Consider the following 18,838-nt stretch of genomic DNA (forward strand, 5'->3'; position numbering starts at 1 on the left):
CTCTTGTGCAATTACTACTGATAATTTTACGTTCAAAACAGCCTAACCATTATTCATCACTTTTTGTTATCGTCCACGTTTCTGACGCGTAAGGACGGGCTTGATACGAGTTCTGCATATCAATATTTTCGTTCATGTTGTGGCTATGTTTGATGTTAAAAGTTTCTTTAATCCATGGGATACTCTATTTGCTAGATATATACTGTTAAATCATTTTTATGGGAAAATTTAGAGAATTAATTTTATGTCAAAGACCACGAAATCGTAAATTTTCATCGCCCTATATATAGCCAAAATTTGTAAATAATATGATTTAGCCGCAAGCAGTGTTTCGTGGAAAGAGAAAAACGTTAGTGATAAAGATTCTACGTACGGATTTATGCAATTCAAACAATGAACTAAATTACGGTCGGTTTTAGAAAGTTAATGTGCCGCTTTGGAATAGACAATAGAATGTTTCTAAATGGTTTCCTAGAAAGAAAACGACGGTAAACAATTTGTTTAGTTTTAGAATATAGGGTTTTTTTAGGATATAAGAAAAAAAATAATTTTAATATCTCCTGGAAATTTGACAAGACAGAAAATTTGTATACAACACTATTTGTTCTTAAGAAATGAAAGTAGGGATGTAATGTGTAGAGAGAATGCTTGTGCTTGGCGAGGAGATTGATGGAGGGAGAATAGAGTGGTTGATTCTCAGATTGATGAGGAAAAAAGTTTTTACTGTGTAATTAAGATCGGAAGGGAGCAGTCCAGTTTGAATAGTGGTAATTTTGTGTCAAGTGTTGAATTTGGTGGCCGTGTAAGCAGATTCGTGTTGAGACGAAGTCGTGATCGAGTCGAGAAGTACAATCTCCTCGTGTCTGAATAGATTCCAGTTTCTGTCTGGAACGAGTAGCCGGTTTGTATCAATTTTGCACAAGATATTGAGCTGAGAGAAAAAATCTTGGAATTATAAAGATTGATATGGTTTGTATCGAGTTGGAGACTAAATAGAGGAGGTATTTCGAGCGAGTGCTGTTTTTTGTTTGTGAAACAGTTTGGAAGAGAAAGACCGTAGCAGCATCCGAGGAGCACGTGTGGGAGTACCGAGGACAACACAATCAATGAGAAGAAGTAAAGAAGATAAAAAAAGTTAGTCAGATTATTTGTGAAAAGGAGAGAGTTCTTGTATATTACATACCATATTTGTTTTTTGTCAATTTAACAGTTTTACAGCATAATTTATTCATTCATAAATTCATAGAAGATATAAGTGATTTATTTAAAAGGTGAAAATTAAATTTTGTTTTTTTTTTAATAATAAGGTTTTAAGTTTTTTAATAAGAACAGTCTACCGAATCATTTAAATTAAATTTTATAAAAAAGGGAGATAGTAGAATTAAAGATTATTTTTATTAGATAAGAAATACTAGAAGCCACAAACTAAAGGTGATACATTAAAATCAATTAGCCCTGAGAATATTTTTTATTGGAAAGTTTTATTAAATTTTGGTTTTGTTTACATGAGTAGCAATTAAAATAATTAATTAATTAATTGAATTAATAAGATGCTGATCAATCTCATAGCAGAGAGAAAATACAGAGAATAATAATACGTCTGTTGATTTCTGGAGTTATTGTGTTATGTTGTCTTTGGTTGATTTGTGAGCCAAGATATATGAACTCTCTTACTCCTTCGAAAGTATACCTATGTTCCAACCGATCTTCGGGTTTTGGTACTTGCTTATTGTTGGTCACCTTCATATACTTTGTTTTACTAGTATTAACGTGTAGCCCAATTCTTTTCGCTGCTGCTTCTGAGCTGCCGTGAACGATTGCACCAGGTCTGCCTTTCTTCTTGCTATGATATCGGTGCACCCGCATAGTATTTGTATACTCCTATTAATAATGGTTCCTTTTGTTGTTCTTCCAGATTCTCTAAGAATTTTTAAAAGTAGAGATATAAATATTACAGATTTTACTAAATTTTGATGAACCGAATCTAGAATTGGTTTCAATCTACAAGATATATTCTTGTAACACTCAGAGTTAAAAATCATTGTCATTTTCTTGTATAAAAAATATAAACACGTTTTGTGAGACAGCGACCCTGAAATTGATATTTGATATATCTGCTCACTGATCACTGTGATCGAAGTTCGCCAGGAACGACATTTATCGGTGATTTATAAATCACGGTGACTGAGTCACTGGTAGTTAAAGCACGTCCCATTTCTAACTTAACATTATCTTACCAGTTTACATTAGCAATCTGTTATTTTATTGTGACAAATATATATTAATCAAGTTCATAAACTTTTAAATTTAAACATCTTTATAACAAAATTTTGTGGCAAAAAGATTCTCTTTGTCTAATGGCATCTCACTGTGTTTTGACAAACTGTACATTTTTAGATAATTTCAACGTGGCAGAGTTATCTTCCAAGCATAATTATTTTACAAATTATTCAATGCAAGGAAAAGTACATCCAAGATCGTACATGTACCAAGTAAAAAAGGCGAATGCAGTATATACATTTATGGGAATCGACGCATGTTTGGAACCAGGTATGTAAAATTAATATTAGACCCACGTTTCATAGTGTAGGTTATTATTAGTAATAGTTTCGTAGTGTGGGTATTACAGCAATTAAGAATTGCTGAACATATAATTGAAACAAGTTATTTAAAAATGGTATGAGTTTTATCATCTAGTGTTAGTTAGGAGTACAATAAATTATACGAGGGCAGGTCAATAAGTCCATGACTTTTTGAACGAAACACATGATTTGTGAAAGTCATCAAAATAGACAGTTGTTTGTGAGATAATTTCGTCGTTGGAGTCAGATCTCTTTCCGCTGAGCCATTTCTTCAAATTTGGGAACAAGAAAAAGTCACTCGGAGATAAATCTGGAGTATGGGGCGGATGAGAGAGCAATTCGTAGCCTAATTTATAGATTTTCGCTAAGGAAACTATACATGTGTTACCCTTGCATTGTCCTAGTGGAAAAGAACTTCTTTCCTGGCAAAATGCGACCGTTTTTTTTCAATTCCTCATTGAATCAACCCAATAAGTTGATATAATATTCGCCATTGATTGTTTTCCCATTTTGGAGGTAGTCCATAGGAATTATACCGCGTGAATCCCAAAAAATGGTCGCCATGACTTTATTGGCTGACAAACCTACCTTTGCGCCTTCTTTGGCGCCTATTCACCCTGAGAAATCCACTGTTTTGACTGCTGTTCGGTCTCCGGTGTTTTGTAGTGAATCCACCTTTCGTCCACGGTTACGAAACGAAGCAAAAACTCATCCATCCTGCGAAATTGTCACACAGTTGCGTTTGTCGTCGATTGTGAGCAAACGCGGCACCCATATTGCAGAAAGCTTTCTCATACCCAAGTGATCATTCAAAATTGAAATCACTAAGCCATGTGAGATGCCTTTGGCTTCCACAATCTCTCCCATTTTCAATCTCCTATTGGTTAAAACCATATCGTCAATTGTTTCGGATACAGGGACCTCAACTGGGCGTCCAGAACGTTCGGCAACTTCTGTACTTGACGGCCACATCGAAATTTAGTAAATCACTTCTTTTCCATGGAAAAGGTTGGTACAGAGTTCCCACATTTATCAAGCGTAGTCCTGGTTTGAGTGATGGTTTTTTCCGCAAAAAGTAATGCTTAATGAGCACATGAAATTCACTTTTTCCATTTTCTTCTCAAAACGCGTGGTAGCCTGCTATCAACTGTTGCCAAACACAATCTAAACGGCGCAACTGATTCAAATGTATACCGGAGTCAAGTGAGAGTTGACTGTTTACAGCAGCAGTGTTGCCATTTCAATTTAGAGGCGGGAAATTCAAATAGTCACGGACTTAATGGCCTGCGTTCGTATACAAAATTTATGTCGAAAACATTAATGTTCAAGTAACCTTTTATATTTTCAGGTCCAAAACGGCCCTTCAATTTTATAGGTTTACTGGATGATATAGAAATAAACGAAATAAATGCGCTTATTGATAAAACTGAAGCCGGCCCCAACAACTATACAATATATTTCGGACATTTTCCTACCTCTTGCATAGTAACCACTTCTGACGACAATGTTAGAGATATACTTGGCAGACATAAACAAGGTCTGGTTTATGTATGCGGTCATCTACATAAACTTGGCGGACTGATTCCACAAATGTACACGCTACAGAAAGCAGGATTTCTGGAACTTGAACTCGGAGATTGGATGGACAATAGAGTGTAAGTCTATAGTGGGAATCTATACCTGAATTGTTAAGGTTATCAAAACAGCATTCTTCTTTAGGTGCCATCTCTGCGATGAAGGTTGGCAATCATCATGGCTATTTTGACCTTCGAGGCAGCTGCTCTGAACAATTGCCTTGAGCTGCAACCAAACCATTCTCTCAGGTTCTTTAACCAGGAAACACGTCTCCTTCTTACGCTGCTCCTACCCTCTATTTTTCCTTGAATTATTAGTCTCAAGATTTTATATATTTCGCCTCTCATCACATGTTCGAGATATTGTAATTTCTTTTCTTTTATTGTGTTTTCAATTTCCCTCTCTTTGCCTATGCTCCTTAACACTTCTATATTCTTGACTTTATCTACCCATGAAATTCTTAACACTCTTCTAAATGTTCACATTTCAAACGCGTTAAGTCGATTTATTGCATTTCAATTTAATGTCCATGATTCAGCTCCATTGTAAAGCACACTGTGTACTTAACATTTAATTTAACATTTAAAATTTGATTAGAAAATATATTTTTCTGGCGGATATTCTTAAATTAAAGTTGATTTCATGTAATCGAATGAACTATCTTCCAATAAAGTCGTTCCAGGAACGCATACCCCAGTATTCATATAGAGCATCCCAAACCCTTTTTTCAGTGCGTCACAAATTATCAATTCTCTCTAACGCATTACAGTTGGAAGTTACAGAAAAAACGTACCTCTGTGATTATTATACATTGGACTTTTGGAGAAAATTATGTATTCCTTGACGGCTATTTGCATATTAAAACGACTTATACTTATAGATGTATAATTGGTTGGCGATTACAATACTCTAAATAGGTAACTAATCAATGATACGAATAAAAATAATTTGACACAAAAGTAATCGATTGTGAAAGTATGGGGCTTTTCATCGATTGTCATTTGTTTCATATGTTGTATAATCTGTGTATAATATGTTGTATAATCTGTGTATAATATACTGTCATATGTTATATAATCTGTGTATAATATTAATATACACGGATTATACGACATATTATTATGACAGAAGCTCGAAACAAATGACTGTGAATGAAAAGCCCTATTGTCACAAGATTATATGTGGTAAAATCACAATTGTAATTTCTAGGTTAGTATTTTTCAGCGGCATCATTGGTATATTCGGACATTGTATAGTGAAATTTGAGTTTATATTTATTTATTTTTACATTAAAATCTTTGAAATATTAATATTCTGGCAAATATTTGTATAAATATTGATGTTTATATAAATATAAGTATTCTGACAACTGTCAACTAAAATGTCATGTAATGATTTGCGACTATCTTAACACGTTGACGGGCAGAACGTCTCTAGACGTTGCATTTTTCCCTATTCTACTTTGCAAAATACATATAGTGTCACAACACTTGCTTATACATTTGACGCACTGTCCGTCAACGTGTTAAAATCCTAGATGGCAAAATTAATGACGCACTGAAAAAGGGTTGGGGATCATCTATACCCTGATCTCCTGGTCTGGATCCAATTGAGAGCTGATATAGGCTCCCAGATATTTACATTTTTTCATTCTATTAGCTGCCCACACGGGGTTAGTTGTTCATTAGTTGTAGGACATTTCGATATTATAAATTTGGTCTTACCAATGTCAAGTTACATTTGTATTTATTGGCTATTTACTTGATCTAGTAAAGTTTGTAGCTCTTCTAGATTGTAGCTGTATTATTATGATATCGGCAGTCAGATACGGAATATCACTTTCTTTTAATATTGTAGGTATAGATTGTTGGCAGTTGACCATGGACTGTTATCTTTTAAGGACGTATATCATAGAAGTTGGCCTATATTTTTAATAACAAATCCGAAACATGCCCTTTTTGTGAACCCAAATAGAGAGAATATGGAAGTTATGAAAAATTCTACACACATTAGGTAACGTAGTCTACGTATTAAGACTGAGAAGTTATACATTATCGATAGAATGTAACAAATTACGTGAGGATAAAAATATCACATTGTTTTTACAATTATTTAATAAAAATAAACTACATACTTTAAGATCAACTTAATTACTATGATTGACTTATTATTGGTAACTTGAATTCTGAATGTTAGTGTGTATAGTCTTTAATATTAAATCATGATTTGGGGCGCCATTTTGTTTATTAAAAAAAGTAGCACACTATCTGCGGACTTTGCATACCTATATTATTAATCGTAAGATTCGATTCCAGCAATAAAATTGCTGGTAAATAACTTTTCTCTGTATTTTGCCAACTTGCCCAGAGTATATTGTGATTTGTAATTGGGTGCTGTTTCAATTTGTTTAAATATTTTCGTCTGTAGAGCCTTGTGGAAATATTTCATCTCCCTTGTGTAATGCCAACTGTACCATTTACCACAAAAGTAGCCAATAATAGTCAAAGTTGAAATCTTTAACAACTTTGTTTGATATCTTAGAGATAATAGTTATTCGCATAACTTTAATAAAACCCTTTCCATTATTATATTTTATAAAAAATTGTGGCGGCCTATTTTCATTTTGCGTATCTACAATTTTCAGTCAGTTTGTGTTTAAACAATAATCAGATTTTATTGCAAGTGTAATCAACCAGTACTAATAGACTTTTAACCTCTTCCATACGGTGATGCACCCGTGTCCATCATGCTTGACTGTCCGCTACGTACGGTGATGCACACGGGTGCATCATGAGTTTGCCTTCGCCATATACGACGGTGCAGCCGTGTGCATCATATTTAATGAATTTTTGTTCGATCCGATGTTCGTATTCAAATCTAAAGGTGGAAAAACCCACATCCAATTAGTTGTAGTGTGATACTCTATTTTAACCGACAACGGTCAGCGCGCGAAATGCTCGATTCCTTATATAGGTGCGACTTGCCGTATGACGGTCCGGCGCTAAGGGGTTAATAAAAGGAGTACTATATACAACTATCATCCAATATTGAGCCTAAGTTTGGTGAACCACGCTGTTCCTGTCATCCCTGTCCAAGGCTGTGTGTCGCCATTTTCCTAGCCAAGCTCCCGTGGACGGCATGACACGCCGTCATAGATAGATAATTCCGTAATTAATAATATAATATTAATAATTCGATAATTCACGCCGTAATTCTTGACTACAACTTAGTAGACTAAGAGCCGCTGTAGGTGAAATTTCTTAATCATTTTAGGCACGATGGAACCCTATAGCTTAAATAGTAGAACCGAAAAGAAAACGTTTAAACACTGTGCCGTCACTTTTCAGTGGCACATGCGTCGACAGTGGCGCATCAAACTTTCCACTTATGAACGGGATAAATAAATTAAAAGTTACCCTCCCTTACTAACAGAATTAAATTTTTTCTATTTTTTTAAGTGCTATGTGATTAACACATAAGATTCAGCATAATTTTAACCCAGCACCTCCTTCCCCCTGCCCCCATGATCAAAAACTTCATTTTTCGTTTTTATATTTTTTGTGGGAGGCAATCAATTTTAAAATTTCAAAAAATTCACACGCATAGCTGAGGCTTTTATAAATCATGTCTATTTTTTTATAGACCCGTAGGTAGAGTGTACATAACCTCAAAAAAATAAAAGAATTTTTTTTTTCAAACAAGCGTATAACTTTTTTTGGGGAATAGATGCAGGTCTAATTTTTTCTTAATCTTGTGCGTTTTATCAAACACTATATTTCTAATTTTTTTCAGATTTTTCCGTGTGACTCACCCCCTTCAAAAATCCGAAAAACTGTTTTTTGGGGGGTTTTTGGGGATTTTCCCTATTTTATAGACTTCATAATATATCAAATAAAGTTCGTTTTTATAGGTTATATGTAACTTGAAGTAACTGAGTCCTTTAGAATATTTAAAATGAGAGAAACACGTTCAAACCCCCCAAAACCCCCTAAAAAACAGTTTTTTTGATTTTTGAAGGTGACCAGCGTTACAGAAAAATCTGAAAAAAAAATAGATCTGCAGCTATCCCCAAAAAAAAGTTATATATTTTTTTCCAAAAAAAAAAATTTTTTTGAGGCTATGTACACTCAACCTACAGATCTATAAAAAAAATAGACGTGTTTTATAGAAGCCTTAACAATGCGCGTGAATTTTTTGAAATTTTAAAATTGATTGCATCCCCCAAAAAAAAAATAAAATCGAAAAATAAAGTTTTTGATGGTGGGGCAGGGAGAAGGGGGTGGTGGGTTAAAATTACGATGAATCTTATGTCTTAATCACATAGAACTTAAAAAATGAAAATAATTTAATTCTGGTAATGAGGGAGGGTATTTTTTAATTTATGTATCCCGTCCATAAGTGGAAAGTTTGATGCGCCACTGTCGACGCAGTGCCACTGAAAAGTGACGGCACAGTGTTCAAACGTTTTCTTTTAGGTTCTACTATTTAAGTTATAGGGTCCCATCGTGCCTAAAATGATTAAGAAATTTCACCTATAGCGGCTCTTAGTCTATAGACACCTTCCCTATAGTGTTTACTGATTATACTTTGTATGCACACAGTTTTAGTTCATCTCATTTTTTGTGATGACCCTTATTTCATTGGGATATAAGACAACTGACCTTAATACTGTGTAGTAGATTTCCGGTTTTTTCTTTTTCATTTATAAAAACTTTTACTAATTTATTTACAAACTTTACATATATTTTACAATATTGTGGCAATGTATAACTTTTCGTTTTTAATAATTTTCATTTAGGTAAGCGTAATATACAAAAAACAATTAATTTTTAAAAAAAGAATTTTAGCATTTTCGATATCGACAATAGATGTTGTAAAGATAAAAATAAACAAAGAAGACTGGATGCATTGCAAACGAGTAAAAGGTCCATTATTTGTCGCCCCCTGGAATCCACAGAAATATTTACATGGCCTACACTACATTGAGGTAAGATTTGCAACTAGAAAGTCGCCTATAAACCTATAATCACCTATAAACTCCTAAAACACTGTATCATTACATATTACCTACCGCCAAAGCCTATAGTTCTGCAAGCAAACTAAGGAGGTCATTAGTATTCAGCTCATTGGGGTACTATTGATGGAAATGTGTACTTAAATAAACAAGGGATTATTCCATAAAACAGGTAGATCCCTTGTTGATAGAATTTCACACTTTGAAGAGTAGCACCCCGCTGAGCTGAATATTAATGACTCTCTTAGTTTGCTTGCAGAACTTTACATTCCTTGATAGGTCTACAGTTAGTTTAGATTTATGCACACTGTTGTAAAAACAACAATTTAAATGGTTCCCATTTCTTACAAAAATATTATTTTCAAATTTTTTTGTGGCCGACTGTACATTTTGATAAAGATTTTCTATGTCAAGATTTTGATATCTCTCATGACCTGGTCCTCCCATTTCTCTCTGGATCTTCCTCTTAGTCCTGTCGCCAGGGGGGGTACAACGGCCTCGTTAATTCAGATGGACTTACCCAAGTTTTTTTATGTATTTTGACCCGTAGAACACGAATTTTTTGTTTATAACAATCTTATCGACATCCGGATCAACTGTTACCCAAAAAATTCGTGTTCTACGGGTCAAAATACATAAAAAAAACTTGGGTAAGTCCATCTGAATTAACGAGGCCGTTGTACCCCCCCTGGCGACAGGACTATCTTGCACGTTCAGTTTTTGGCTTCCATCTGCTGATCTTCTTAGTCGGTAGGTCGTTTTTCCTTCTCTCTATGTGTCCCAGCCATCTCAGCCTCTGTGCTCTAATAAATCTAACTTTATCTTCTCCCTTCATTATGTCTCTTAGTTCATGGTATATTTGTTCTCATTTCTCCGTGTTCCATTCTTATCGGGCTCAATCCGATCCGTTTAAGGATTTTCCTTTCGAATATTTTCAATTTTTCTTTATCTTTTTCCGTGAGGCACATTGTCTCAGCTACGTACGTAACTACTGGTCTGATTGCAACTCTGTATATTTTCAGTTTTGTATTTTGTTTTTCCACTATTCAGATCGAAGGAAAATATCTCTTTTCACAATACCTTGGTACTAAAATATGTGGTAACCCTTTTCTAAACATTTAGTAGAGATTCAAATAAGATCCTACTACACACTAAGATTTAAAAGCTGCATCACTTAAGAGTGACCTTTATAATTCCCACTGTAGTGTAATATATTATTCTTAATGGAAATTCCCATTTTAGGTTTACGTAAAAGATTCTGAAGGAAGAGTTAATTCAGAAAGTCAACCATTTGCTTTAGATGGGGCAGATCTGTCGTTTGGAATATTACCGAAATTGGCTCTTATGACTAACGCTAGTCTAGTAGTAAGTTGTTAAGTAAAATATGTAAATTTTTCTAGTTTTTCTTAAGCTTAGTTTTTGAGATTTTTTTATTATAAAGCTAACTAGAATAATTCAATCTAGTGTATAATTCTATTTTTTATTTAGCTTAGAATGCGTTATGCTCAATTTGGCAATCATTATTCATATCAGTCAATAAGTGTCACGTTTTGCCACATTATGTGATATGCTAATGAAATTGACGATCATTTTCTGATTCGGTAATTCAGAAATACAATACAGGGTGTCCCAGACTAATTTATCCAGGCTATATCTCTTAAACGAATAGAGATTTTCGAATGGGACAAAAACTGATCTATTCTGTTTATAATAAATTTTAATATGGCGTAGAAAAAAATCATCCCCTAAATATTCATCCCTTAGTTACAACCCCTAACTTTAATTTTTTTTAATCGCACTCTGTAACTCATAGATGAATATTTAGGGGATGAATTTTTTCTACGCCATATTAAAGTGTAGTACAAATGGAATAGATCAGTTTTTGTCCTATTCGAAAATCTCTATTCGTTTAAATACCCTGGATAAGTTAGTCTGGGACACATAATTAACAAAAATAAACTGATATTTTCTTGATTACTTACGGACCGATTTTATTTTTAAAAATCTGTTGAATAGACGATACAAGACCACATCCAAAACTATAAAAAAATGTACAGGGTGCTATTAAAAAAATTAAAGTTAGAGTTTGTAACTAAGGGATGAATATTTAGGGGCTGATTTTCTCTACGCCATAATAAAGTGTATTACAAATGAAATAGATCAGTTTTTGTCCAATTCGAAAATCTCTATTGGTTTAAGAGATATAGCGTGGATAAATTAGTCTGGGACACCCTGTATATAAAAATGTATAGGAGTAAAAAAATGTTTAATTTTTGTTTCCGCTTCAGCTTGATTAGTTTGTGGAATTGTACAAAATCAGATGCAATTCGATAAGAAAAACCCGACATGAAATATTTAAGCTTTGTTTGGTATTGAGATAGAATAAAAAAGAGCGTGGCACTTGAGTGTCGACAGAAGTAAATACTTCTTATAGCGCGTTATTACTATTTGTGGGTTAATGAAGTTTTATGTTACTGTCTCTCTCCCTTTCTCTCAATACCAAATAAAGTGTAATATACCAATATATTTTTCCAATCTAATTTATTTTCGATTATGTTTATGAATGCTTCTTGTCACCGCTAATTTTAGAAATAATTTAATTTGTGACGAATACTATAGAATGGAAGCTTTTGTATAAACACTATCATTATTATCACACTAACGGGCGTTCTTCAAACTCTTAGTGATATAAAATTTACAAGCGTTATTTAATAGACATTTGTCCATTTACCGCCAAAATTTACAAAGCCTTGGTCTGGTCAGATCGACATTATTTTGTCGTTTTGATAAAAAATACACTTCTTTGTATTATTGCTTACAAAATATAAAAACGGGAGAATATATCGTCGGCTTACTGCCAAAACCAACCAACTCCATTTTTAAAAGTTTTGAGAAACCCACCTTTAAACTTTAATTTGAAATGAAAAATCGTCTGAATTTAAATAATGATTTAATAATTGAAAAGTATGACAAAAATATTTTTCAGTTATTAAATCATTTTTTTAAATTCAGTCGATTTTCAATTTCAAATTAAAGTTTAAAAGGTAGATTTCCCAAAACTTTTAAAATGGAGTTGGTTGGTTTTGGCAGTAAGCCGACGATATGTATATTAACGGTAGCGCCTCTTCATATAATTTAATGAAACTTTTAGATTAATCAAAACCGTTCGACTATAATGATGGTAACAATTAACTACCCACAGAAAGTTGGGGCCAATTTGTCACATTAAAACTAACGGTGGGAGCCAATTGTTTCGGCTTCGTCTAGCTCAGCCTCTCAGGTCTAGGGTACGTCTTAGCTTAATTGAAAAAGAGAAAAATTAGTCGTGAAACGGACAAATGAAACAAGGAATTAACTAATCATACATATTTTACATTAAAAAAATATAAAATGGAATTGTAATACATATCAAAACTGCAAATTGTGACTAAAGCTTTACAAAAATTTAAATGACACGTATAGCTTCATGTAGTTGGCAGGATAAGTTGTTGATGGCTTCTGATTTTGGTTTGGTGGATTGTAGCTGAACCATAAGTTGATGGATATGTCTGGAATTGCACCCGTTGTAGTTCCATGTGGCTATTGAGTTTGCATAGTGCCTGATATGGTACTGCAGTTGGTATCCCATGGGCGACCATGTGCTTCGGGAAGTCCCTATGTAGTACCACGAGACTTAGGAAGTCCCACTTATGTGCTTAGGGTATGTCCCGCCAAAAGGTGGACAAAAAAATTATTGATTCCAAAAAAAAATAAACGCAAAACCTTGTGTTAGCAACAGCTAAGTTTGAAACGTTTCCTTGCCATAGAAGCTTAACAAATATAAAAATATTTTAATGTTTTTAAATTTTTTATCATAACATTTATGTAAATACTTTATTTTTTTAGTTTAAACTATTTTTCTTCGTGATCTTGTTCCTGACTACTTTGCCTCTTTTTGTGATTAGATACATACATTTTTTGGTATCAGGTTAGTATATTTTAACAATATAATCGCGTCCTCGTTGAAATACACCAATACATACCAAATTAACTCTGCTAGAAACGATTTATCATTTTATAAACATTTACAAGTATATTGAATACTTTCCCATAACAAGGTAACTTTAGTAAGTGTGTCAATGCACATAGGAATTGCTAGGAACAAGAATGCTAATAGTATTGCAGAAGAAAAAGCAAAGGAATCGCATATAGGAGAGTGTCCGAAAAGAGGAAAGGCAACTTGGTGTGGGGAAAATATTCCAGAACAAAGAGTAAAACAATTATTACAACCATCTGCTCGCTATGCAAAAATATTGTTATAATTATTTTAGAGGGCAGAATTCGAGTAATCACAGGTATATCTACTGGACATTGCCTACTCAGATATTATAATCTCTTTAAATTGGGCAATTGTCTTCTATTGGTTCGAGCTGTTTTTCCAGTTCTTTGTCAGTTTATCTTCATAATTGTTTCCCTTGTCCGATTATTTGTGATCATTCACAGTCAATGGGACATGACAATAGAGATCAAATCCAGAATTGAAAAGGAGAGTTCAAGTTTTATCAGGATGTGACATTTCTGGATCTACTGTACATATAATTTTAAAGCAAGAAACATTACTTAAAAAGAGTTTTAAAAATACATTGGTTGTATATGTTACAGTTCAAGTTGATTCTCAGTTAGAGTTGACTATTCCTAGTTCGAGTCAACTCCAACTAAAACGAGCAGTAAAAGTTGATTTGAAAAATTTAATTTAACTTTTAATAGTTTGAGTTGACTATTCCTGAATCGATTCAGTAAATGTTGATTATACGAGTATAATCTCACGTGCTTTTTTTTTTTTTTTTTTTTGATGACTGTGCGTCTCTTTGTTTTGACCGTTTAAACTACTTACATATCATGATTTGAACATATAGGCCAGGAAATTAAGCTGAAAAAATGGAAAACCTCGCAATTTTTCGTCCAGCATCGATTTGTACAAAAAAATTTGGGATTAGGCTCATTTTACCCTATAGTACATTTTCTATATTGAGCCGTTTTACGCTTTTGGTTTTTTAAGGGTGATAACTACCCCTAATTATTGTAAAAAATTATAAAATAACATTTTAAACTTTAATATGGTCAACATTTAGTTTTTATTAGTTAAATCATCATTGTTTTATGCTTTAGGATATAATATTATAATATTTCAACTCTTAAAACCACCCTTGTTGGAGCTACATATAAAAAATTATTTATCCTAAAATAATGATTTCGGCTTGCATCGATTGGCATAAAAATTTGGGATTAGGATCATCTAACCCTGTACTTCATATTCTATATCATGCCCAAGGACTTTGATTATTTTTAGGGGTGTAAACTACCCCTTATTGTCAAAAATTATATAAAACATTGTAAACCTTAATATGGGTAAAATTTGGTTTTGATTGGTTATATATAATGACTGTATTATGCTTTAGGATATAATATCATAATACTTCAACCCTTAAAAATCACCCTTAATAACATTGCAATTTTTATAAGTAATTTAATAGATCTATACAGAAAAAAGTAGAATTACGTACAAAAATATTTATTTACACAAAAATACGAATTTACAAATACAAATAGTTTTTTAGCCATATTCATGGAGATCGATGTCATCTTCGTCTTTTTCTATAACTGGTGGGCTATCTTATAGCTATAAGAGCTAAATTATATATAAAGACTTTGTAAATTAAATTCCGTAAGATCCCTTAGTTTTTAAGTAGGGTGAGTTTAAAGGACTCGAATAAGGAGTTGTTTGCTTGTAAATAGAGGTGTTAAGCAGCTATACCTCGCTAAATGTTCATTGTAAAGAAAATCTTTGCAAAGGTTAATTTTAGTTATTAAAAAAGATACAATTTAATACATACTTTATAATTTTTTGTATCTCTAATATTTTCGGAGATATTTTGAATAAAAGACAAGAGATATTTTGAATAAGAGATATTTGACGAAATTTCAAAAAAAATTTATCTCTCCAATCTCCAATTTGATCTCTTTTAACTCCAATTTTTCTAAATTTTTAATAGGTCAAACTTCTTGGGTGTATTGATAATACATATATAAAAAGAATTACAGAAGGCCGAAGATCAATTTGAATTAGGAGGGTAGTTTTTACTGATTTTTTCGTAGAAAAAAGTAGGTACCGACCTTATTTTTATCATAAGTCGCTCAATTTTTATGCTAGAAATTTTTTTTTTGAAAGATCTAATTTTATACTTAAAAAAATATTCTGTAAGTTTTCCTCGAAAAATGCAGAGTTTTCCCGTTATTCGGCTTGGAATATTTCAAATTATGCATTTGACGAAAAAAGCTAACCTTTAACATGCCGTATCTCAGTTTATATTAGTTGTAGAAAAAGTATAAAAAAAGGATTTTGTTTCTGTTTCTAAACGATACAATTTTTAAAGCTACAGTGTTTTTATTCACTGTATATTTTTTGAGTTATTCTCAAAAAAACCTCTAAAAAGTCGATTTTTTTGTCGAAAAACTTACTTTCAACCGCGAATACCTCGAAAAATATTAGTTTTGCGAAGAAAACGTAAGAAACAATTTTTTTTTAGAAGAGGAACAATTTTTTCTAGAAGTTTTTCCCTGGTTAAAATGTAATGAAAAGTTCCCGCCCCCGAGATGGTGTGGCAACCACCTCTAAGGTTTCATTCTACAGCGGCATGATATAGAAAATGATCCTTGGGCTATTCCCTACCTTCTGTGAAGATTTCGAGTAAATCCATGATAAACGAAAAAATTGCGAGCCAAAATAATATCCAGTAACATTTAATTTCTAAATAGAATCGGTTGTTTGTGTGAATCAACTTTTACTAAATGGCATTGGGAAGAGTATACTTTAACTAGTTGGAGTCTACTTTTACTATAGTTGATTTTTTTACCAAGAGGAGTAAACTAGAAAGACAGATTCACACCCAAGAAAGTTACTAGAAAAGTCACCAAATTCATCTTCTTTTTTCGTTGATAATATCAGCTTTCGATGATAATCCATACATATTATATTATACTAAACATCGCTAAAGTTATATAAAAATAGACTAAAAATTAAAAATTAAAGGAATAATGCAGAAAACACAAAAAATCGTCGATATACTTAATTAACCTATAAAATGACAGAAGTGCCAAAATTTCATAAATGTCACTAGTGTCAAATTTTAATAATAGTGGAGTAAACTTGCCTGCGGTTGGACCAATTAGAAACAAGCATTACGGCGCGGTAAATTTGAATCACTCCTCTTGGTTAAAAAACAAACAATAGTAAATGTTATTTACAGTTATTAAGTGAATAAAAATCTTCATTTTATAGTTATAATCAACACTTACTGAAACCAGCCGTTTGAGTTGACTCGAACTAGGAATAGTAAACTCCAACTGGATAATCAACTTGAACTGTAACATATATACTAATTAAATGGTTTTTCAGTTAATGTAAAATAAAATTCCGTAAATGTTTCATTAAAAAAGATGAACGAAAATTTTGCCTTTCTGCTTTTTATGCACATTCCCGTAAAAACAGTACGCCACTGGTACACTGGAAACTTATAGACGTGTTCATTCCAGTAAACACTTTGAATAGCAAACGCTACTTACTGTGCTTTTTGTATACTAAACTGTAACGTTACTGTAGAATAATTATTATTTATACAAATATATCTTTTAAATATACCTACAATACAATTTTATGCAATTACTTTTTTAATACAATTTTACTTACATCATTCATTTTTGATATGAATGAATGGACACACCTAAGGGAGGCTTACATCCGACGATGAATGGAATAGCTGTTGATGATTCATTTTTGATTGTATATAGTGTAAAATAATTCAAGAGTTTCTAATGAAATATTGTACAAATATCTGGAAATGAGTATAGAATGTTAATACATTTTTTAAACTAAAAAAACGTGTATCCAATTGTAAATATTTCATCATCATTCTCTTTGCCTTATCCCTCTGCAGGGTCGGCTTCCCTAATTGCATTTCTCCACACAGTTCTATCTTGGGTCATATCAATGTTAATCCCCTTTACCAACATGTCCTGCCTTATCGTCTCCCCCCCAGGTCTTCTTTGGTCTTCCTCTCCTACTCCTTCCAGGAATCTGCACTTCAGCTATTCTTCGTATTGGGTGATTAACGTCTCGACGTTGAACATGACCAAACCATCTTAACCTATGCTCTCTCATTTTGGCATCAATTGGTGCCACACCTAGACTTCTCCTAATATACTCATTTCTAATTTTATCCTTCTTTGTCACTCCACTCATCCATCTAAGCATTCTCATTTCCACCACATGCATTCGTTGTTCCTCTTTCTTTTTCACTGCCCAACATTCAGTTCCTTACATCATAGCCGGTCTTATGGCTGTTTTATAGAATTTTCCCCTCGGCTTCATTGGAATTTTTCTGTCACACAACACACCACTCGCTTCTTTCCACTTCATCCATCCAGCCCTGATTCTACTGCATGCATCTCCATCTATTTCTCCATTACTCTGTAATACCGATCCTAGGTACTTAAAACTATTGCTTTTCACAATCATTTCACCATCCAAAGATACCATTTTATTTGTAGTAAGTCCATCTTTAAATGAACATTCCAAATACTCCGTTTTTGTCCTACTAAGTTTTAAACCTTTTTTAAGCACCGAGCCTTGGTGCAATCCTACTTTCACCTGAAATTTATCAGTCTCTTCCACACCTGTCCTAACACTAGTCGTTACTCCCTCATACATATCTCTCACAATCTTTACATATTCGCCAGGGACTCCTTTCTTATTGAGTGCCCACCTCAGAATCTCTCGAGGAACTCTATCATATGCTTTTTCAAAATCAATGAATACCATATGAGCGTTGGTCTCTTTATTCCTGTATTTTTCCATCAGTTGCTTTACAATGAAAATTGCATCTGTTGTTGATCTGCCCTGCATAAAGCCAAATTGATTATCGGATATTTCGGTTTCTACACGTATCCGTCTATCCATTACTCTCTCCCATATTTTCATGGTGTGGCTAAGTAGTTTTATAGCCCTGTAGTTTGTACATTGTTGTATGTCTCCCTTGTTTTTGTAGACAGGTACTAATATACTGCTTCTCCATTCGTCTGGCCAATTGTAAATATTTAAGATTTGAAAAATCATTTGAAGGATATTATAGGCGTGAATGGTTTTATGATCACATGTACATAAACAATAGTTTTTCTGAAAGTATTGATTACAGAACATGGCCTCTACTATGTGCTTATACATATTTCGGCTTTGCCTTAGCCTCATCGGAGCACCTGTTTAGAGGCACTGAACTGAATCCAAATATTTTCATCTCTTCGGTGTAATTATTAAAATAATTGCAAAAGATGCAACTAGCACCATCTATGAATGGTTAGGCAAAAGAGACAGGAACTAAAATTGGAATTGTTATCCTCTGGTGACTTTTAAGATGTAAATATAAAGTAAAAACTCATCACTCTGTTTTGCTTTATATTAACATCTTAAAATGCGTGAGAGGATAACAATTCCAGTTTTAGTTCCTTCTTCTTTTGACTAATAATTTTTCTATTAATGTTTGTTCTCACATTTGTTCCTATCTTGTTATTGTATATAAATAACGAAAAATTTGGTGTATTTCACCGATTTTTACACAAAACTCCAGAGTCCAAG

The 18,838-nt window shown here is 33.0% G+C and overlaps 1 protein-coding gene across 1 annotated transcript in view; it reads left to right on the forward strand.

Annotated features, from left to right (window-relative positions):
- LOC126887492 (transmembrane protein 62-like) overlaps window positions 1-18,838 on the forward strand; it is a 65,628-nt gene that overhangs the window by 24,942 nt on the left and 21,848 nt on the right. The window contains exons 3-8 of the mRNA XM_050655090.1: window positions 2,398-2,550; window positions 3,931-4,237; window positions 6,015-6,170; window positions 8,997-9,144; window positions 10,414-10,536; window positions 13,057-13,138. Of these exons, the coding sequence (XP_050511047.1) occupies window positions 2,398-2,550; window positions 3,931-4,237; window positions 6,015-6,170; window positions 8,997-9,144; window positions 10,414-10,536; window positions 13,057-13,138 (969 nt within the window). The remainder of the gene's footprint in view (window positions 1-2,397; window positions 2,551-3,930; window positions 4,238-6,014; window positions 6,171-8,996; window positions 9,145-10,413; window positions 10,537-13,056; window positions 13,139-18,838) is intronic.

This window comes from Diabrotica virgifera, chromosome 6, assembly GCF_917563875.1.
Source record: "Diabrotica virgifera virgifera chromosome 6, PGI_DIABVI_V3a".
NCBI classification, from domain to species: Eukaryota; Metazoa; Arthropoda; class Insecta; order Coleoptera; family Chrysomelidae; genus Diabrotica; species Diabrotica virgifera.